Source organism: Passer montanus, unplaced genomic scaffold (assembly GCF_014805655.1).
Source record: "Passer montanus isolate IOZ18808 unplaced genomic scaffold, ASM1480565v1 scaffold73, whole genome shotgun sequence".
Classification (NCBI taxonomy): domain Eukaryota; kingdom Metazoa; phylum Chordata; class Aves; order Passeriformes; family Passeridae; genus Passer; species Passer montanus.
Genome location: NW_024372481.1, coordinates 2789102 through 2812645, shown reverse-complemented (window position 1 = coordinate 2812645; position 23544 = coordinate 2789102). Strand labels below are relative to the sequence as shown.

Sequence of the window (23544 nt, the reverse complement as noted above, 5' to 3'; positions counted from 1 at the left end):
GGGAGCTCCCAGCAGGACTGGAGAGAGCCAATACCAAATCCTCAACCTCTAACCCACAGTGAGGAGCCACAATTGTGGATCATTAGTGACCTGGGGACAGAGAAGCAGCTCTGTTGGGCTGCATTCCCAGAGGCACAGGCACTGCAGCCAGGGGGTCTCACCAGAACCTCTCCACCACTATCACACAGTGCTGAGCACTGCAGAACACACCAAGTCAAACCACCCTGGCTTTAAAACACACACCTGTCTTTTGAAGAACTTGGGGAAGAAACCTGTGTTTCTTCCTCACTCCTCACCACTACTATCAGCAGTAACACCAAGTCACTCCTCACAAACCCACAGGCCTGAGGGTGAAGAGTCTCCTGACAGGATCCCAAAGAACCCAGCACTGGGCAAGAGTGTTGGGAAGATTTCTGAAGGCAAAAGGTGAAGTGTCACTGTTACTTCATTACTGTCATGACAGCAGTAGGCAACTCAGGAGAAAAATGACACAGTCCAATTAGAGACTCTACTCCCCAAGCAGGACTGATAGAAACTGCTCTCAGTCAGCCAAAACCAACTGGAGAACCCAGCAAGGGCTGCTCCAGGGACAGCACTAATGGGGGCATTAGGGAAAACACAGAAAGCAAGCAAGGGTTAAACAGGGTCTCCAAGATCTCAATAAAAACATCAATAATGCCAGGGAGGTTGAGAGGGCTTTTCCAATTCCATTAACTTTTCATTCCAGGTTTAGTTAAGTGCTCATGTGCAAAAGGGAAGGAATGAAAAGGACACACTGTGAGGTTTGGGATGGCAAATGCAGGGAATTAAAGTGGAAAAAGAGAGCACCCAGTTGTGACTGCAGCAGTCAGGGCTGCAGGGCCATGACCACAGGCACTCCCAGTACCTCACTAACTGCAGTTTGTGATGCTACGCTGGGGTTTGCTCCTGACATTTTGATTAGAGCAATTACCCCAGGCCAGGCAGATCTCCATGGAAAACGCCCACCACGCAGCCTGGCTGGTTCAAACATCCAGAGATGGGAATCCCTGTTAGTGTTTAAATTGATCATCTTGCCAGAACTGCTGAAGTCATTGCTTGTAGCTACATTCTGGGAATTAACAACTTATTTTTATCCCCTCCAAGTTATCTTGCTGACAGATATCTACAAGAAGTGAGGAATGAAGACAGTTACTACTATATTGATAAGATTTAATAAAAATCACTCTGATTATCAATGTCAAAGTTAAGTGGTGCTATGTGGCATCATGTCCCAAAGCCCTCAATGTTCCCTAAGTGGATTCCAGTGGACACACATGTCTCTGAAGGCAATTTGTACATTAAATCTCTCTGCAGCTTATCTACACAATCTATCTGGAGAAATATCAGAAGTGACTCATACCCAAACAAGCATCCCTTCCTTACTTCTAAGCCAAATGGAAAAACATTCTCCTTTACAAGACATTAAAGCAGATAAAGCAGCTCCTTCAAAGACATGCAGATCTGATGCTTCCTTTTCAAAAATCTAGAAAGTTTAAGAAGTCAGGCAGTTTAACTACTGAACATAAAATTGGTACCTGTCCAGCCCTCCCTGGATCTGCAGTATCTCACAGCTCCTGTTCCCTAAGTTAAGGTTTACCTCGTAGGAAGAAAATTTAAAAACGATTCTCATGCCAAATTTTTCAGATGTTACTGTAGTACTGCTACTCCTACCAGAGAATTATGTTTAGTGTGCAATTAATTCAGCTTCTTGAAATACAAGGAGTACCAAGACTCCTGTGCCATAAGGGGACCATATTGCCTGCAACAAAAACATATCTTAGCACAACGCTAAATATTTCTCTCTGCATAAATCTGGAGTCCCATCTCTGGGAGCTCAGCCTGGAGTGTGTCAGAGCACCCAGAGCAGCAGCAGCAGCAGGCCCTGCAGTCCAGCTGGGCCCACTCTGACTGCTCCTGGCAGCCCTGGCCAGCCCAGACCCCGGGGCAGGCCAAGGCCCACCCTGAGCCTTACAGACGTCACGGGGAAATTCCCTTTTGTCCCATCAGTCCTACAGTGTTTGTTTAATCAACCAGCTGGAGTACGTGCTCAGCCAGAGTAGTTTTCACATGTGATGTGCTCACAAAATTAATTACATTTCTGTTTATTCCCTAATTTCATGGGATTACCAGAAGTTGTGTTGAGAAGTAAAATGTCATCAGTTCCCATAATTTGTTAACCAAAGAGGATGTGAGCACTATTCTTGACTGTATATCCCAGGAATTTTTAATTCTCTGGGTGGGGTTAAAGGCTTTCTAAATGCTGGCATGCACTGATGCACTGTCACTTGAATGGGAAGAAGCATCCATCTAAAGAAAATTTAGATTTGATTATAAAGAAGTACAACACTGTTTGGTGTCCTTTGATCCCTGCTAGAAATGAAATCACAAAACCAAAAGCACAGTTACAAAATCCTAACACTTATTTTCAAAATAATGCAATAGTTTTTAAGAACAAGGTGCACTGGGCAGTTCATCCAGATGTGTCTGCTCTGAGTCTGTGCCTCAAGCTGTAAGACAATGCACAATTAGAAAAACTTCCAGCCATAATACAGTAGTTAGAGACACTGATTTCACATTCCATAAAACCTCTGTTTTTCCTTATTGGAAATTCCCAAGATTAAAATGCTACAATTGGTCAGAATTCCATCTACGAAACCAGTACCTTGCATTGAAATGAATTTGCTGTTTTCAAAACAAAGGCAGTCAGTCACTCTGCCTGTGCTGCCCAGCAGAGCTGTGTCCCAGCAGGAAGGAGGGATGCAGGGATGCCTTTCCATGCCTTCATCCTCCACATCTGCTGCCACCAAACTCCCCTTGGCTGGCACAAGCCCTCTGCTCGTGCTCCAGAGGTGCACAACAAACACCACAGGAGTCAGCTGCTTCTAAGGATTCCCAACAAGCTGACTGCAGGCAGCCTGACCGACTCAACCCCTGTCCCAGCCTGTGGCTATGGAAAACCCAGGGCAGAAAAGTGAGAAGATACTTGCCTCATACAATAAACAGCCCAAAGACCAGATATCAGACTTAAAGTTATAGCCGTTCTCGTGTATCCGCTCGGGGGACATGTAGTAGGGAGTTCCCACTGCAAGAACAAACAAACAGGGGTTATGGTGCTGCAGGTGACTCTGCAGCCTGTGTCACACAGAGAGGCCTCATTCCAGGCTCGGGTGCAGCACAAAGAGCTGATTAGAACCAGATATATCATCAAAAACAGAGCAGAGAACGGTGAACATGCCTGAAAACACATTCTGTATTTCTGACATTTGGGAAATGTTTTGTTTCCCTTCCAGGCTCCCAAGAACCTTCAGAGTGTCCTGATGGACAGAGCCACTGAAGGGACCATCCCCTTGGCTCAGCAGCCTGCTCTGGTGTCATGGCTGTGAGAGCAGACAGGACTCGGGGCCAGCACAGGAGTGTTCACCTGGCAGGGCACAGTGCCACAGGTGAGCCAGGCCCAGGGGCACCTCTGCCAGCTCCCCAGGCACTGCAGGGACACAGCCCAGCTCCAGCCAGGAATGCAAAACCTGTCTGAAAAAAAACTAGCTTTAAAAGCCTGCTCCAGCTTGCAGCTGTGTCAGAAGCTGGGGGATTTCTATGTACTTCCACAAGTCTGTATTTTATCAAAAGAAATTTACTCAGTATTTTGGACAGAAGTTACAGGAAATTATTAATAAATTCCTTACCTCAAAAAGGTTTTTAAAATCCTAAATAAGTTTCAGTTGTGGTACTGAAAATACAAGACATCCTGGCAGTCTCAACTACATCAAATAATCCTCAGATACATCATTTATTAAAACATCCAAGGACTGTATATGCTCTTTTCTCCTGCTTCCCCTTGCTTGTCCGTCCCCTGTCAATTTTTTTTTCCTTTTGGCATTCCAGTGTATCCTTCTCCTAATTAAAGACCTTTTCTCACAAGATGGCAAATGCTTAATTTGCCTGTAATATTCAGTTTACAATTTCTCTATTTGAAATGCTGCCTGAAGACAGCTGCAGGACTAATAAGCTGAAGGATGGTGCCAGAGGTGGAAGAACAGCCACCACCTTCCCCTGCATTCCTACAGAGGGATCTGCACACCGTGGGGAACAAATGAGATCTGGGGCACAAAGCAGCAGCCTTGAGAGGCAAATCCCAGGCCTGGCAGCTGCACGTGACCCAGCACACACAAGGAAATTTATGTGGATGTTCAGCAATCAGCTGCCCTGTGATGAACTCAGCTCGTGCTTTCAGGTCTTTCACTTTAGAAATTACTTCTCTTTCAATGTATAAGAGTATCCTAATGAGAAGTTATATTTTTGCAAATTCTATAAAAACCGCAACACAGGAAAAGCATCACAGGGAGATGACTCTGTGTCCATGCTCAGGAGGTGCAGGTCAGACTGGCACAGCCCCAGACCCGGCTGGGTTTAACTGCCCATGAAAGGCCCCTGTGCAGGGAGGAGAGCAGAGCCCTGCCAGAAGTTCAGGATTTTTCCTGGACTACCCAGAGTAACTTCCTGGGACACCAGGAGCAGACAGACCCAGCCAGAGGCTTTCCCTGGCTCTGTCCCATGTGCAGGCACCATGCACACGATGGACAGCACAGCTCTCCAGGATCCCCCACATCTGCCAGCTTTCTGTACAGAACTGACTTGGCTGGGACAGCACTGATTCATTTTCCTGCTTAAAAATCTGCAGCTGCAGAAGAAATGGTGACTCATGCCGGGAAGTTGTGGAAGGCACTTCTGGAAGTCCCCAGTGAGCAGCAGGGGCAGACACTCCCCCACCTCCTCGCTGCTGCTCTGCCAGCCGTGCCAGGAGCTGTGGAGCACAGGGCTGCAGGAGCAGCCCAGCCCCTCCTGCCTGGCAGTGCCCGAGGTGCCAGGGCCCCCGAGCCGCGCGCTGGCACCGCGGAGCAGGAACAGCACGGGGCTGCAGAGCTGCAGCTCTGCTGGGCCCCTGTCACCCCAGATCACAGCTCCCGGCCGTGCCAGCGGTGCCAGGGCAGTGGCAGGGCTGTGGCAGGGCAGTGGCAGGGCTGTGGCACTGCGGTGGCAGGGCAGTGGCACTGCGGTGGCAGGGCGGTGGCAGGGCAGTGACAGGGCAGTGACAGGGCCGTGGCACAGCAGTGACAAAGCTGTACCAGGGCTGTGCCAGGGCAGTGCCAGGGCAGTGCCAGGGCAGTGCCAGGGCAGTGCCAGGGCAGGGCGGTGGCACTGCAGTGACAAGGCTGTGCCAGGGCAGTGCCACGGCCCAGGGCCTCACCGGGGCCCGGCGCTGCTCCAGCCGTTAATGGCTGCGGGGGCACTCCACGCCTGAGCCCACTCTGTGGAGCCCACCTGGCACATTTACCTATCATTACTGTGGTCTTGTCAGCAAATGTACAAACAAGCAGGGCTCTGCGTTTCAAAACTGATGCATTAATTTTTAAATAAGTGTCATGATAAAAGACTGACAAGGCCAATTCTCTTTATGGCCTGTCCAACATTACGTGGGAATCTCCTGTAATGAGCATCTTCTAGAAAGCTGCACAAGGCTCCCAGTGCAATCAGCTGGGGCTCGCCCTTGCATCCCATTAGTCAATTTGACAAGAACAGTCTAATCCCAGACTATTCATCAGAAACTTTCTGCAGCATTTGCCCTGCTGAAAATACAAAATATTGCTCAGATTCAACATTACTCACCAGGTGGTAGAGCAATGCATTTGAAGTTATAAAGGTCACAAAACCATAGGGAAGACTATGGTTAAGGAAGGAGCTTGGAGCCCTTCACTTGAACATCAGCCACCTCAGAGATGCCAGAGCATTCCTGCTCTGCCAGCACTGCCCCGGGCAGCTACAACAGCCCTGGGATAGCTGCAACATCCAGGGCAGGGAAATGCTAATTATTGCCAGTTAAGATTAGGAGCAGAGTCTCTGCTTTCACCAGGAAAACACAAAGGCAAAGGTGGCAAAGTTATTCCAAAAACGCAATTCAAATTCCATTCCTCTCACATGTGCAAACGTGGCTCAGCCATGAGCAATGCTTCCTCAGAAATCATCCCCAGCTGCTCACGGGCACATCCAAATCTGATTGCAACATCCAGGGCAGGGAAATGCTAATTATTCCCAGTTAAGATTAGGAGCAGAGTCTCTGCTTTCACCAGGAAAACACAAAGGCAAAGGTGGCAAAGTTATTCCAAAAACGCAATTCAAATTCCATTCCTCTCACATGTGCAAACGTGGCTCAGCCATGAGCAATGCTTCCTCAGAAATCATCCCCAGCTGCTCACGGGCACAACCAAATGTGATTCACACTTTTAGGAGGCTCTCAGTCTCATTCACTGGGCTGATGGAGCCCAGACAGGCCTTGCACACAGAGGAGCTCCCACACCTTACAGACTGCATTACACTGAAATCAGTGCAGAATATTGCCAGATATTTTTACAGGCTGTCCACATGGAGGCTTTTTAAATGCCTACATGCAAAACAAAAAACTGCCCAGTTTATCAAAGATTAATAAAGCTTTCCCAGAACTATCAGCTTAGCATGAGCAACACTAGTGCATGTGCCATGAACACACATACAGCTGAGAAAAACATCTGAGCATGTTTTAGTGCTATCTGGTGGTGCAAACAGCAGGGAAGCAATTCTGCTGGAAAATGGGAGTCTGGATCTCTCACCTGGCTCACCCTCTCCATCCATACTTGTAGGTTACAAATAAAAACATCAGCATTATTTAAAAGGAGTCAAGTTTTCAAATATCCCTTTCTAAAATTTTCCATTCTTTGGGGTGCATTTCCAACAAGGCAGCTCAGTCTATTCCCAGGAGAATTTGGGAATTAGCTGAAGTAAAACTGTGGTCAATCACACTCAAATAGACTTTAAATTCCTTCAAATATCAGGGTAAGGTGCCCCCACTAATTTTCATGGGTGAAACAAAAACAAAAAAGCAGATGAAATCTAGTTACTATTAGAGAGGAACAATAGATATTTTGTACATAATATTGCAGCTGTTGTTACAAGACCTGCTGTCCTAAGCTCTTCATTTTTTTTTCATTTTTTTCATTTCATTCATATTTTTAAATCACACAATCCTACCAAATCCTTATAGTTCTGTGGTTGGGTTGGGTTTTTGGTTGCCTGGCTGGGTTTTTCACATGTAAACAGTACAATCTACCTGCAGCAATTCTGCAGCTCTCTTTTCTTCCACAAATACTGAACTAGAGGCAAACCAAGAGCTCCACACACACTTGGCTGGTAATGTTTTCAGTGGATTTCTTGTGTCCATTTTTTTCTTACCAAGTCCTGATTACCAGCCCTCCAAGCCCTGGGATTTTGTTTCAGATGGCAAACTGGCTTGGCAAGCAAAAGAAAGAAAAGAAGGCAGACAAATGGTCCATTTATTGAAGAGCTCTTCAGTTCCTCCCTGCTCACCCTGACATCCAAGCAGGAACCAGAAGGAACGTGTAACAGCCCATGCACTCCAATCCAGGGCTATTGGCATGTTCTAAACTGGGAAGATTTGACTTATGTGAATCTCCCAGAAGGAAAATCTGCTCCAAGTATATTCTTGTCCAAGAATAAATAATAAATCATCTGCTCCAGAACAAGACTATTCTGTGTAAAATTGGTTTCTTTTGGGGTTTGGTTGGTTGTTTTTCTTATTCTTCTTGTTTCTTCAAAATGTAAAGACAGTCAGAAGCTCTGGATAATGCCAAGTTTATTTGGCTAAAAATGGACATAATACCAGTTCTCAAAAAAGTTATCCATTGTATTATTAATGGAAATTCTCTGTATTTATTACAGCCCCTATTAAAACCAGATCTACCAGCTTAATGCTAGGTTCGCCAAGTCTAAAATTAGCAAAGGATGGTGAACCACCATGTAGTAACAAGTAGTAAAATTCACCTCAGCTACACCCAGTACCTTTAAAACATGAATTTGCTGGGAAGGCTCGTACAGGAAGAGCTCTTCCCTACAGAAGAGCATCTCATGCCTTCTCTCAGGGAGAGGTGGCAGTGGCAGCTGAGGTGTCACCCCGTGAGCTCCCAGCCCCAGCTGGTCCCTGCTGCCCGTCCCAGCGCCGTGAGAGGCTGGAGGTGCCCGTGCTGCCCTCTGGCAGCTGTGCCCGTGAGGTTTTGCAGGGGCCAGGGCTGTCCCTGCCCCACGGTGCCCTGCTGCCCCGGCGCCGCTCGGAGCACGGCGCTCGCCGGCATCTCACGAGCTGTGTACAGGCAAATCTTTCATTTTTCTTTCATTACCTCGGCATGTACTGTCACTTAATTTTTATGTATGCAATCCTCCCTGACAAATATGATCTGCTGCCTGGTAATTCATGTGACGTTCATTCTGTTCCTTGCTCTAATTACGGCTCGGTTCCCGGCGCGGCGGCGGGCGCTGCCGAGCCCCTGCTACACCTGTCAGCCGGGTCGGGACTGCCTGATGCCCTTTCATGCCAGTCTGCTGCTAGCAAATACAAGCAAAGGGAGAAATGAGATGAATATATTTGCATAAGCCGCACGTTCAATTCATGGGTCAGCAGCCAGGGAAATGATGGCTCAGGGCGGTTGCCAGGGCAACGCAGCACCGGGAGGTGCCCGGCCCCGCTCCACCGCCCGGTGCCCTGCTCTGGTCTGGGCTGTTCATCCCCACAGCTCCTTCAGCCAATGTCTTAATTAATCCAAACCCAAGATCAGTCCATTTCCTGCTGCTGCAAAACCTCTATCTCTGGCAAATTATAAAAAAAAATAAAGAGAAGCTTCACGTCTGCGTATTTTCTGATTGTTAAAATATTCTTTTTCACTTGGAGCCAAGAACTGCTGGAAATGGTGATGTGTCCATGCCTCCCACAACATTTCCAGTCTCTCTCACTGCTGCTCCCTCCCTCCTGCACCTCTCACCTGTTTGCAGGACGCTGGTGATGTGAGGGAGGGCAGGGGCTGAGCTCCCTCCTCCAGCTTTCTCAATTAAGAGAGAGCAGCCCTGGTAAAGGTCACAAGCTTGGCTTACATGTGCAGCCAGTTTCCAAGCCCCAATTTATTCTTATTAATATAATAAGTGCAGCAGTCAAACTGGATAAGATCATATAATTAGACATGATCATATTTTGGCCTGTTCAGATGATGTGATTGTAACTTCCTGTGAAGAGGATTTATTTTCATCTATTAAGTACAGTGGGGATATATCCTAGGACAGCTTTTGATACAAAGAGAAATCTGAAATCTCCTCTTTTATGAAAGTAAACTATAGAAATGCCTCCCATTTTTTAAGCACACACAAAACAAGGCAGGTATTTTCCTTCCTTGTGCACTGAGAAGCCCAGTGCTGCTGGCCAATATTAGCAATGAAATTTGTTCACATCTAAGAAAGGATCCAGCAAGACACACTCAGCAGAGGAAATTGCACAAACAAAAAATGTGAAACAAATATTGTGTGTTCCAAAGTCAACTGAGAGACATTAGTTTAAAAGAGCTTAAATATTGCACCAAAAGCCAAAGTTCCTTCACTGCTGTAATACAGAAACACCTTTGGGACTCAAAAAATTCAAACCCCTTAATAAAAATTGAAAATCAGCCACCTCTCAAGAGGTTACAGACACAATTATGAAATACTTTATACTGTAAGACTTGAAGAATGAACTGCATAACTACGCAATTTTCTATAGCACTAGAATTAATGTTAAAACCAAAAATGAGGAAGACAGCCTTGAGATATGTGGAAGGTATGAAGAAAAGCTGGATGTTTAAAGCACAGGCCAGATTTCAAGAAGTCCCTTTTTGGGACAGATGAGCTGTGAGGGCTCACCCACCTCGGGCAGTCCCAGCCCCTGTCAGGGCAGAACCCTGACCAGCAAAGGTAAAAAGGAAAAGGTACTGGGGGGAACACTGAATTCCAGCAAGCACCGTGCAGCCAAAGTGCTGTTTGGAGTGGAAAAGCTGCATTTGCTACGTGTGCTGTAAAACACACACCAGGCCAGGCCTTCCAGAAAAAATAACAGGCTTTTAAACAGAAGATACCCATTAATGCCTACAAAGAACATTTAAAATGCAGTCCCCATGCCCTGACTGCCACTGGTGTCACCACGGGAGGATGGACACCCTGCATTTGAACATCAGAGCTCTCCAGGCCCTGCTCAACGAGTAGCAGCTTACCTAAGGAATGTGCTGCAGTGGTTTTCGAACTAAAAAACCGGCCTAATCCAAGATCTCCCAGCTTCACCACCCCTGTGGCTGTTATAAACACGTTGGCTGGTTTTATGTCTGCAAGAAGAAAAAGGTAAAAGGTCAAAGCCACAAAAGGTTATTTGGTTCTAATGCTGCAATAGAAGCGTTGCCTGGAGCGCTCGCGGTACAAAGCGGCTCGAGCAGAACCCTGCTTCTTCAGAGCTTTGATAGGCTCCGTCTTCCAAGGCTCGAGCTCTGCACAGACACACAAATCACAGTGTACTTCCCAGCACACAAGACATACCAATGAGGGAGAATGTAGGAAACAGCTCAACAGAACAGAGGCAAGCTCTTTAACTGCTGGAAATCAAAGACGTGAGGCCAGTTCTCTTTGGGAATGATCACTTTCCACAGGAAACTGCACTGCCCACCACCATCCCCTCGTGAAAAGGGTAATTGCTGTTCCACATATACATAAATTCTGGGCTCTACACAGCCCAGCTGGCTCATGGAGGGTGGATGTCACTACAACCCCAGTTTCCCAAGCAGTCGTGTCAGAACTGAGAGGCTCTTTCCTCATGTTAGAGCAGGCTCCATGTGAGAGGCTCCCCATTTCAGCCATTACAGACCTGCTTCAGGTGCAAGTGATACATCAGGGGATGTGTAACAGAGCAAAAAAGGTATCACATTGCTGAAAAATATAGTGAAGAATTCCCTGCTTCAAAGGAGCAAGGAAAGAACAAGCAGCCAAGATGGGTGCTGGTTCCTTTTGGGAAATTTGCATTTCCTGAGTCCAGTCCTTCCCTCACTGACACTGAGAGCCACAGTGTAAATTTTGGATAGAGCTCAAAGTTATAAGATGTTCTGAGACAAGAGATTCAAAAATAATTAATGAAAATAGAGAACAGGTTATGAGAGTGTGGGACATATTTGTATTAATATTTCAGAAAAGCCCGCAAGACAGGAAAACTCTTCTCAACTCTCTAAGGTCACAGCTAATATAATGAAGACTATTTCTTAGAGTTCACTGTATCCAGGAGTCTCAGCATTTTATTTCTGACACTTTTCTAATGGCAAGTTTGACACTTCTACTTAATATCAGTGTCTGGAATACAAAGCAGCTCATCTTCCTAATACCGGCCTCACTCCGGCCTGAACGCTTTAACGATGAGGCAGAGACAGAAGGAGAAATCCATCTCACAGGCTGCAGCCCTCTAAACATGCATTGGCTGAACATCAGCATAATTGTTTTTGAATGTAGGCGCTTACTAATTGGAACATTATATTATTATTCAGTGAAAAGAGACTGAATTAATGTTACCTCTGTGCATCACCCTGCGGGAGTGCATGTGTTCCACTGCACTGCATAACTGCACAAAATATTTCCACACCGTCCTTTCCGGGATTAACCGTTTCTGCTTTTTAAAATACTGTGGGAGGAAATAAACAAAAGATCAGTGAAAAAGCAACATATTTGACTCGTTCCTGGAATTGTGTTAGTCAGCTGCAGGTTGCTCATGTCTTCCAGATCTGCAGCTGCACGACTTTTCTTCTGATTAGCTTTTAACTCCTCCTCTCTGCGTGGAAACTTCGATGCAGTTCACTAATTAACAACTATTATGAAAAATATGCTTAAATAGGTTTGACATTTTTGAATGGACACAATTATGATTAGCATTAATCTCCTTAATTACCTTGCAAAACATATTTAATGCCTCAAAACAACAAATGTCTCAAATATTTTGCCTTAAGAAACAAAAGGCCATTAAACACCCCCCTTGTAAACATTCGTTATTGCATTGTCTACTAACAAGAATAAGGCAAGCTGCTTTCCTTTTTTAAAAGATGGCCAGAGCATCAATAACGTATCCATGCTCCTTCTGTGATCAGGTAGAATAACAGATTCTATTTCATGCATAATAGGAATGCTAAATGACCTGCACTCTCAGTGAGACAGAGCTGCCCTGATCAGCTGGGTGTGCTCAGGCAGCGCCAGGGACCTCTGGTGCCTCAGAGCTCTCACAATAATGGGCAGCACAAAGCAGCACCAGCGAGTGCAGCATGGCCCTGGCTCCCTGCAATCCTGAAGTCTTCTTCAAGCCACTACAGGAATAAAGAGGCAGCTGCACACTTCAGTGAAGGCCAAGCATGACAGACCTTCAGCTGCTCTCCCTCCGTTGCAGGGGGGCACAGCAGCCGTGTCTGGCACCGCACCCAGGCATCCCAAACCTGCAGGGTGCAGATCCTCGTCCCTGGCTTCTCACTGAGCCAGCTCCACAGCCAGAGCAGTAACAAAATACCCCTCAACACTTCCAGAGGTTTCCCAATGCTCCTCAAGCCCTCCTGCCTCACCACAGCCGCACTTCCTTCGCATCACACCCGTGAGAATTCCCACTGCAGCAGGAATAAAGGAAGGGAATGGCTTGCTGCCCCTTGCTGCATCTCACGCTTTCCCCCTCAGCACTGACATCTGATGTCCGTTGTCACATTCCCTATTTTATGTGAAATGCTGTTACCAGTTCGTGTTTGACTCAAGCAATGGCAAATTTTCTTTTGCAGATCAGCTGTGAAGGGGCACGACTGTGCAATTCCCCAGGCAGCAAATCTGACAGATTGCAACAGTCTCAACCCAAAACTGGAGAGAGAGCACAGAGGAATTACAGAGGGTGAGGGAGAAAGTGTTATATACACAATAAAATTATTTAATTCTCATTAAAATATTTAAGAGTGGGTATGCAAGACCACAAGTGATAATTTTCTAAATGTCATGTCCAATAAGGTTCGCCTGACATTTACAAGGAAGTCCCAGCTCTCCAGTGGGTTTTCCTGCAGCTCTACATCCCTCATAAATAATGCAGGCAGCGGGGCGTGACAGAGACAGGCCTGGGTTTATCACCCTCACACCTTGCCAGGGTTGTCACTGCTGCTCCACCAAAATCCCACACAGGAGATTCAGCTCCCAGGGAGGGGAGAGTGGCACGGAGGAGCTGGGGGGGAAACTCCCTGCTGCAGTGGAGCTGCATTTAGGAGGCAGCTTTTGTTCCCTCTTGGTTTAGGGCTTGGTTTTGGTTTTTACCTTTGTTAGAAATTTTTAAAAAATTGAATTCCTAGATTTGCACCAGCTGAAAAACTTCATTTATATGAAAAAAAAAGAAATGCATCTTCTTCATGTCTGAAACACAGAGCTGGGGACACTGGAAGCCAGCACAATCCAGCACTGGGCAAGGCACTAATCCAAGACTCTACCAGTTATGTTTTGGAAAATGTAACTTATTATAATGACACAGAAAGTTATTTTTAAAAATTAAATAGCTAACCCTGATAAGCAAATGAACATATTTGTCAGTATTTTTAAAGTAAAAACTACAGATGACTAAAAGGTACAAATATTTCATATCATGAAACCTTACAATTCTGTAAGTAAAACTTTTGTAAGGCAGGACTGCAAACCCAAGCAGAACCCCTGCCCAGCCCAGGAAGGTCTCACACTGCCCTAACTTCTGCTCTCACAATCCTTGGGTTTTTTCCATCTTCACAACCACAAAAGGCCCAAGATGAGCTGCAAGTTTCCCAGGAAATGGTGGGGAAAGGGCAGAAGCCAGCAGGAGCCCCAGGGGAAGAGGCAGGACACAGAGCTGGGCAGCAGGGGCAGCTCCCCTGCCCCTGTGTGAGGCTGGAGCCCTGGGGCTCTCCCAGAGTGACTCTGCCAACTGCTGCTCCCAGCACTCGCCCAGGGGCTCTCCTGCCAGCCCAGGCAGATTTCCCTGGATCCTGTAAATTTAGCCATTGACTATGGACTGAATGGGTAACTTGTTTGACAGCCTTTGGCCTAGTGCCTCATGGCTGTGCTGGCAAAGAAAACAAATCTGTTAGTAAGATATTTTAACTGTGACAACAAGGAGGAGGAGAACTTTCCAAACATTCATTTATGATAATTACAGAATAATGATGGCAAAAACCAGGTAAAACATGGAGAGAAGGTTGAGAGTGCTAACAAACATGATATAACACATCTGTTCTCACAAGGGATGTATGTCTAAAGATTAACATGTCAAAGAAAATATAAAAGCAGGTGGTAACAGCTTAACTAAAGCTGGTTTGCAGCAATACAAGTATTCCTAAGAGCAACATAAAAGAAGAACAAGTACTTGAAACATTTTCTCAAACCCAAATCCCCATTGCAAAGGAAGTCAATAGACTTCCTTGAATGTCTTCAGAGTGGCAGACAGGGGATGTGAATAGTGAACCCAACAGTAATTAAATGTCCCCATCAATCATGGCCTGAGTAAATCAACCTTGCAAAGAACACACGTGTCCCACCAGATCACAGACACTTCCCTCTGCAGCAGTGACCAGAAGCTCAGGGCATGGCTGGGGGGATTTAAAACGCCACCAGCCACTTGGGTTCAGGTCTGGAAGCAACCCATGGGTGTACAAAACTGCAAGAGGAGTAAAGAGGTGCTTCTAACCCAGGTGTGCTCCCCCCACTGCCCCAGGTCTGCCTAATCCTGGACGTCTGCAGCACCTCCAGGATGGACACGTCCTTACCTTAATCATCTGAGAGAGATCCCCAGCATCAGCCAGCTCCAGGACAATGTTCAGTTCATTGTCTTCAATGAAAGAATCCAAATACTTAATTATGTTGGGGTGGTTCAGTTGCTGCAGAGGGAGGGAATGCAAGAGGAGCAGTTAAACGTGGTCAGGACAACTCCCAGACACAGCACCTGCAGCTCCTGTGAGCCACGAGCAGAACCTTGCCATGGGCACCCACAGCCTGGGCCAAAGTGCTGCAGACAGAATCCTGGGAGAACAGCACTGCCCACAGCACCCTGGAGATGTCCTGGGCAAGGAGCAGCTCACCCAAACAGGGTGAAACAACCTCTTCTGCTGCAAACTTGCAGAACACTTGAAAGCAATGTCCTGAAGGATGCCTTGTTAAGAATAACCTATTTCCCCCCCATTAAATGGAAACAAACCCCCAGATGTTGGTTGCAGTACTCAAGGTCTCTCTGCCCCTTAAAAGAACAACAAAACTAAATTAAAACTTTGAAGGAGGACAATAACACACAAATTGCACGTGTCAGTTTATTATCTGATTATTTATGCTGGCTTTTTCACTAATTCCTTTCTTTCATTTCAGTAAAGCTCATTCTCACATTCACAACTCATGCTTGAATGGTTTTTTCCTAGAACCCAAAAATATCACAGATCCTCTTTCTGAATGTAAACCTCAGCATTATTTTCCTCCATAACTATTGAGCAACTGGCTCATGTTTGTCCTTCCCTACAGCCTACAGACTCGGGCTACAACTGCATGAATTTGAACAGAAATCCCTAAAATCACAGGCACAGAAGTAATTATTTAATACTTTTAGAATGAAATTTGACTAGCTAAATTAAATTTTTAGCCTTTTTCAGTCTGTTGCATTTACTAAAAATAGATATTTAAAGCGCAACACATCTATGTTTTTAATCAACAATTTAAAATAAGCTACTAAGGCACTAAAATCACTACTTGTTTTAATCACTTAAACACACTCTGGTTTCAGAGTCTTTATCTAAATTATCATTTTCCATGTGGCATATTTATACACACATGACATGCATGGGCAAAACTGCTTTCTCCTTTACTGTGTAAGCTTTATTTGCCAACCTGAAAACAAATTTTTCCACAAAACAAACAAACAAAGACCAAAACCCAACAAAAGAAAAAGAAAAAAAGTTATTATAAAAATTCTTACCTTCAAGAGGTCAATTTCTTTAATGCAATCTTGCCTTGCCTTAGCATCCATCATTTCAAAAATCTTCAAACACAAAACATAGAAGATAAAAATGAAACAACAAAAAAATATTTTAACAAGCAGTTGGTGTTTCCTTCCCCAGTTTGTACATCCTCTACTGTAATGAGTATTCACACAATCCCCAGATCAAAGAAAGATCAATGTTTTCTTTATTTTGAAACCACCACAGGGATAACACTGGGGTAAAACTAATTTTAAAACCCATAGGCAATATTCTAAGCAGCACGAAAAATAAAGATACAAGTTTGTGAATTTGCTGCTGTGATTTTCATTGGTTTAATTATTATTAATTTCATATAGCAAATAAAAGACAAAATGTTTACTTTTCTCATTTAAACAGATACAGCATCCCCTGAATTCTGTGTAATAATTAACAATAACATTGAGCATTAATATTCATCCTGCAACGACCACTAAATCACTGGAAAGAGTTTGGAGGATTTGTTGAAGGATTAAAGGCAAATTTCTTCAAACAAAATGCTGTTCTGAATACTGCCCAGTACTTTCAGCCAAGTTTTAAAAATCTACACTTCTGCCATCCAAGTTCTCCCAAATTCTTCTCCCACTCCAGCAGCAAGCTGCACCTTTTCCCTTCCATGTTCCCGTGGTCGTGCTGTGCTGGATGGCAGCTCCTCATGGCACAGCCACAGGGCCTCGCTGCCTCCCACGTTCAATAACAATGTGGTGAGCCCTCCTCACGAAGTAAAAGGTGAAATCCCAAACAAATACAAAGGGCAGCAGTGCTGCAATCCTGAGCTGGCCACAGGAGCCCAGCGGGGTGGGGAGGCACCGAGCCCCGCGGGGCAGAGCTGTCAGCCTTGGGCCTCCCACCCACCCAAACCAGGAGCCTGCCCGAAACGCTCACCTGCACCTTCTTCAGTGCCACGGGTTTCCTGTCCAGAAGACAAGTGGCTTTGTAAACTTCGCTGAACTGGCCTCGCCCGATCTTTTTCTCAATCTGAAAATCTGCCAAGGTGCAGCGATACGGGTACGACGTTAAATGTCTCTGTCGAAGGAAAGGCAGTCAGGGACCCCGGAGAGCCACTCGGCCCCTGCTGCTCCCTCTGCTCGTGGGCAAGGCTCAGCCTCGGCCCTCAGAGCGGAGAGCACCCACCACAAAGGCACCAATCCTCACAGGTGTAGCAGCAACACAGGCTGGAGGAAGCCAAACGACTTCTTTACAGAGGGAATTCAAGTCTTGCCTTCTGTGTAAGTAACTAATTAATCCCAAACTGCTCTCGCTGGTTCCACAGCCTCTCAGCAGCTCTGCCTGCCTGTGTCACTGGGAGATGCTGATGCTCAGCCCAGCATCCCAGGTAAAGAGCCAGCCAGGCAGGCAGGGAGACACAGCCTAAGGAGGAGCACGGCCCCACGGACCGCACGCTCCTCGGGCATCAGCACGGCTGCCAAACAACGCTCAAAAAAGGAATGATGAAAATTAATTACTCAAAGTTAGCACACGTGCCAAGCAGAACATTTCTGAGTTTCAGCATCTTGAGGCATTTCAGAGTTTGCATCACAAGCCACAAAAAGAGAAGTTCCCAGCACGGGCTGGGGTGGGGAAGGCATCCCAGGGACGAGGCAGCCTGCGGCTGAACCACGCCCAGCACAAGTGTCCCGGGAGGGCTGCAGGGCTGAAGGAATGACTACTGCTACCACTGCCATTTCCTCAGGAGCAGCACTGAGCTGTTCTTGAGCACTAAGGAAGTCTGAGTAAAAGCTTTTCCATCCTGCACTTACCATCCACAACAGAAGCAGAACTTCTAACAACATTTTATGAGGCAACTACTACCAAATTTTATTTTTCAGAAAGAAATCCAGACTGAAATCAAGGACAGTTTCCACTCACCCTTCCTAAATTGTTAAAGTGTGCGGCAACTACTACCAAATTTTATTTTTCAGAAAGAAATCCAGACTGAAATCAAGGACAGTTTCCACTCACCCTTCCTAAAGTGTGCATTTACACAAAGAGCGCTTATGTGTCAATATTTCAAGCATGTGCCCAGAAATATCTACCAACTTCTGAAGTTGAGAGCATAAATAAACGTTAGGCAAGTGTGAGGGGAACGTGGCCCAGCCCCCTGGGCATGGAGAGCCCCAGAGCCTGCGGGTGCTGGGGGTGATGCTGCCCATGCCTGGACACCTCTGCTGATGTGTTCTGGCACCTCCAGGACTGCAGCTGCACATTTACATATGCAATGACCTAGATTTGCATGGGCTATCACAACCTATCAGGCCTAATTAAAGTAACAGAGCTTTCAGAGAGGGCAGGAGATGTTTGCTAACAGAACAAACCAGGAATCATCCCCAGGTGAGCCCAAGAAGGCTCCCTACTGATCAGTGTTTAAAGTCAGCCTTGTCCCAGGCCTTGCTGGAGGTGAAGGCCAGCAGGAAACTGCTGAGCTGCACTCCAGGACACACAGAGCAGCCAGGGAGCACCTCGGAGCCACAGCCCTGCGCTGCCCAACACACACTGCACTTACTTCATGACTTTGCACAGGGGGCTCTCCATTGTTCCCAAGTCCTTCCACTACTGACCACCACAATTTTTCAGAAAGCTGGCAAAGAACCAATCCCTATTCATTCAAACAACCCCTGATCTTTATTTCTGCAAACCTCAGAGTTTTCATGTACAGATATAAATTGTGTGTAGTAAGATACCACTGTCATCTTCTAACTTGTCCATTAAAAATACATTTGATCATTTTTAGGATAGATTTAGGCTCAGGTTTCCATAAGTGCAGTAAAACCAAGCCCCTGCCTCTACAGATCAGGTGTCAAGGTCAAAAATGGAGTTTGAATTAAAAAAAAAAAAAAAAAAAACAAAAACACAACCATAAATTAAAAAGGGGAGGAAAAAAACAACCAAGCAAAAGGAACTCCAACCCTGGACACTATGAAAACTGGGCTGTCTGCACATTCCTGTTCCCAGGGCAGCTGTAGGAAGGGCCCAGTCTGGGAAGAACTTGTTTGGAGACAAAGGCTGTTCTCTTCATGCACACAAGGAAGTCTCATTCTTCTCCTACTTCATGAAAAAAAAAAAAAGCTCCAATGAATTCCTCATGCAAATAAAAACCCATTCATTTTAAAGAAAAAATGCAGAGATCATTCCAAGAACAAGCTCCTCTGGACATCTCCTCTGGCACACATGTGCTCTGTGAGATGGAACCACTGGTGCCAGAGCACAAATTCCAAAGCTGGCAAACACAGGCGAGGGCAGTCCTTGTCAGAACTTCAGGAAGAATTCTGCCAGGGCTTTTAGCCTCGAATTTTGAGGTGTTACAGGATTGTCTGCAGAACAGAATTTTAAGGTTCCCCAAACACAGGGAAAGGCAGGATTAGGAAAGTTCCTTGCTACAGACTTGCTCTGTGGATGCAGTCTGTAATCACCCCCCATTCTGGAGCTGTCTGTGGCAGAGACAGGAACACAAACACCCACTGTGCACATGGAGACTGGACATCCCTCCAAATCCTGCCCTAGGGACAGGCAGGACACCTACACACACTTGTGCTTTATTTTTCTTCAGGAGTAGTTGTCCAGAGTTTGTGTTTTGGGATAGGGAAGAATAAGAAAAAACTCTTCTGCAGAAAGACTTTCAACCTCCAGAACAATCAGTGTTTGGCCAATACATTTACCTCTTTGTAATTACCTAAGATCCAGGGCAAAGCTGAACAGCCCCAGGAGAACTGGGGGAGCAGCTCTGCCTGCAGCCCTTGTTTTGGGCCAAGCAGCGCCCTGAGATGAAAACAAAATATCACAAATGACTGCAGAGCCAGGCCTGGCCCTGCTCCCCCAGAGGCACAGGGAACCCCAGCCTGGATGGGCTGAGAAAGGGGACTGTTCACTGCTAACTGCACAACACAGAAACCCATGCTAATGTTAATTAATAATCAAGTCAGTTGTTTCACTGCTGATTGGCATGTGGAAAACAGGCACCAGTCAGCCCTGCACAAAGGGCTGCAGGCATTTAGAGTATTTGTAATCAACCTAAAAACTGTTAGATTAGTTAAGCAACAGTTAAACAGGCAGACACTCCAGTCTTCAGATGCCAATAAAAGCATCTTTCCTGTAGAGCCATGAAATGAAATATTCTTTAGAAGAGTAAAAACATACTCGCCCAATTAATTTTCTGAAATCTCATTAAAAAATTTAGCCCGACTAAGTCATACACTTCTGACCTGAATTTTAATTATCTTTATGCTGGATATAAGGTTTTTTCTGATATTTGCAATGCATCATTAATTTTAAAGGAATGGTTTCCTTGCTTCTAAAGTGCATACTTCATCTGAGTGACATTTACTGTAACTAATTTCACCTTTAAAAGACATCTGCAGTAGGACTGGGGAGCTCCAGCCCCTCCTGTAGAACGTGCACACATTATAAGCAATGATTTACTATCAACATCAGTATTTCAAACCCTTTTAGTATGTCCAAAATTATGCACCTGCCTCCATTCAATAATGCCTACCTGAAAAGAATTTTGCATACTTTGAGGCTGAAATTCCAGTGTGAATTTATGAGAACACATTAGAACAGATTGATTAAAGAAGGAACTTCTAAGCTTGCAAGAGATGAGGAAACTTTTAAAATATGGATTATCCTTCAAACAGGTAGCCAAGTAATTATTGAAGAATACATCAGGTTTTTCAATTTGAGCTTCAAAATTAGACTACACAGTCATAAAATATCCTTCACCTGACCTGTTACCTGGAATTTAAAGTTTGCTGAAGAACTTGGCTTCAGTTTCAAAGTTTCAGCATCCCTGTCAGCATGATGGGGATTTATCCTGGTGTTCAGATATTCTGTGCCTATCTAGACATTTGTACTACTACATCACAAGGGAAGAGAAAAATACCAGCTTGGAAATAGCAGGACAAGGTGACATTCACAGTGAAATTAAAATTACCATAGAAATAATCTCCTAACAGCTCTGCTGCTAAAATGTGAGTATATAAAAGAGCTATTTAAAAGTGAGTTACTGTGTTTATTTAGTATGAAAACTAAGTGAAAAATTTCAACTCTGTATTTTTATATCACTGATTTACTCCTAAATAATTTTTATTGCTTACTGCTACTTAGTGTTTATACACTAAGTAATCTGGAGACCTAAATAATTAACACCTTCATTCTGGAACATTACTAGAAAATGTTCTCCCTCTTGCTGATGAACTTCCTTGGGGTATTTCTGGGCAGGTATGAGAGCCAAAAGCCAAAAGTGTTATTTTATTGGACATTTTAAAAAAATGTTTGTATTAAAGATAACTTCTAAGTATCCAGCATTACTCAAAGGTTTCATCTTGTGAGCTAAACCACAGCAGTTAAAGACAGACCAGCAAAGCCTGACTCATGTTCTGCACTGATGAGTTATAAAGCAGAAACAACACCTCTGCCAGAGCTGACAAAGAAGAAGCTTTAGGAAGCAGCACAACCACAGGAGAAGCTTCTGGAGAGGAGCACGTGGCTGCTCTGCTCTGCTGGGGGCAGGAGGGAAGAGAAGGACATTCCATACAAAGCTCCCTCCTCATCCAAGCCTCTAAGAACTCATGTTCTGGTTTTTTCTGCTGAAGTTTTTATCTCTGCCATTAATGACATTTCCCATAAGACCAGCTTGGTCAATTTTACCTTCCCAAACCTCCCTTCCCCCCACAAACCATTACACAGCATGTCTGCATTACTCATATTTTCAGAAGAAGGAAAGGATGTAATTTCAGATTCTCCAGGTAAAAAGTACCAGAGATTTGAAAAATTTTCTATAAATATATTCCTGAAAAATGGAAAAACAGAAATAGTTCATCAGCAACCCCATCATGCCACCAATGCAAGCCTTCTGAACACTACCTTTTTTATATGCATTTTTCCAGTTCCTTGGCAGACTGTGTATTTTTGTTATTCAGGTCTTTTTATGTTATTTTGACAGCAAAACCAAAGGCAGTCTTCCTGCAATTCTAACTCCAAATTAGATCATTCTCAGAGCAGTTTGCTAGAGCCCTCCATTAACAGAACTTGGGTATTACCAGAGTTGAGGGGAGGTTTCAGTGAACAATGACCACACAGCAAAATGAGCCCACTCAGCATCAGCATCACAGCAGAACACAGATTATTAGCTACTAATTACACTTAACTATGTCATTACAAATTCTAACATGTGCTCCAAGATGCCATGAATGTATCTGCTGCACAGGAACACTTCCTAATCTTGTTCATGAAATAATTACAGGGGCACTATCCTGCCAAATGAGGCAGTAATTAACCCTAATTGCTCAAAATGCAACTGGCTAATTCTAGGAGATTAATCAAGGGGATTCAATTATTATTAAATGACTTAATATGACAAATTGCTACATTAGGAGAGGGGGCTTTGCTCCACACCATGCTCCTTTCCCAGCAGTGCCTGCACTGTGCAGAGAAGTCCCCTCAGCAGAGGCTGTGCTGGGCACTGCTGAGCTTTCCCAAGGAAAAGCTTTCCCAAGCCTCTGGTCAGGGACCCTGCTCCCCTGACTGCTCGTGGAACAGCACAGCTCACCCCAGCCCTCCCCAGCCACGTCCCACAGCACAGTCCTCTTCTTTCTGACAGCTTGCCATCATGCTTTTGGTTTATTCCTTAATACAACGTGGGGGCAAACCTGAATTGCTCTGATCAACAGAAAACAGGCTGAAAAGTCAAGCAGCCAGAATTCACAAAATCGGAGTTTCATGATTTGCACAGGCTGTGGGTTAATCCTGGTTTTAGTTCCTTTCTGCAGAAAGGCAGGAAGAGGAGCTGCTACAGTGAAACTTCATTATAGTATGGACAAAATACATTGCAGGATGAGTTCCAGAGACTCACAGGGAGCCTACAGTTCCATGTAGAATGAGCTTTTTCTTTTATCTGGTAATTACTTCTCCAGCACTTACTATAAAAAGAGAGAAAATACATTTATTCACTTACACAATAATCTATTTTACTTTGGCCTTTTCTTCAAAGAATCAAAGACAAGAGAAAGCCAGCTCAGTATGTTTTCATAAGATGATTTAAAAACATTTGCTTTAAGCAAAATTCAAACTATTTCCTTTTTCTCTTATTAGAATCAAAAAGTGGGTTCAGGAAACTCTGGCTGGCTGGCAGAATCCCAAAGTGGATATCCCCTGAAACTGCTGTAACTGCACTAAAAACAAAAGGGGGATAAAAGCAGCTAAATGCTGAGGAATCAGGAGACCTTACAGAATGAAGGCAAGAGAAGACAGAGGGAGTCAGAGCAGACAGCCGCACTCACCTGAGGATCATGCTGGAATTCCTGCCCTGGCAGCTTGCACAGAGGGTTGTTCTGGTCCCCTAGGTGATGAGGATGGTTGTGCTGCCCTTCCATGGTATCATACCAAACTCTGCCTCTCGGCTCTGCTGAGGCAAAAGAAAGGGGAGAGGTTGGAGAGTGGCCGGCCAGGGCTGGCCCCGCAGGGGCTGCAGTGGCAGGGGCTGAGCCCTGCCCTCCCAGCCTGCCTCCCCCAGCACAGCACAGCCACGGCTGAAGGGCCAGCAGCAGGGCACAGCCACCCAGCCAGGGAGCACCCAGCACCACCAGGATCACAGCTGCTGCTGGGGCTGTTTCACAATAACCAA

General features: G+C 45.3%; 1 protein-coding gene across 1 annotated transcript in view; it reads right to left on the bottom strand.

The window, feature by feature from the left end:
- The window catches only part of NEK6 (NIMA related kinase 6), a 28758-nt gene extending 5416 nt beyond the window's left edge, over positions 1 to 23342 (bottom strand). The window contains exons 1-7 of the mRNA XM_039730612.1: positions 23201 to 23342; positions 16812 to 16952; positions 15887 to 15949; positions 14694 to 14804; positions 11467 to 11575; positions 10134 to 10241; positions 3009 to 3103 (exon numbers count right to left, since the gene is read on the bottom strand). Of these exons, the coding sequence (XP_039586546.1) occupies positions 3009 to 3103; positions 10134 to 10241; positions 11467 to 11575; positions 14694 to 14804; positions 15887 to 15949; positions 16812 to 16952; positions 23201 to 23293 (720 nt within the window). The 5' untranslated portion in view covers positions 23294 to 23342. The remainder of the gene's footprint in view (positions 1 to 3008; positions 3104 to 10133; positions 10242 to 11466; positions 11576 to 14693; positions 14805 to 15886; positions 15950 to 16811; positions 16953 to 23200) is intronic.
- Between the last annotated feature and the right edge of the window lie 202 nt (positions 23343 to 23544).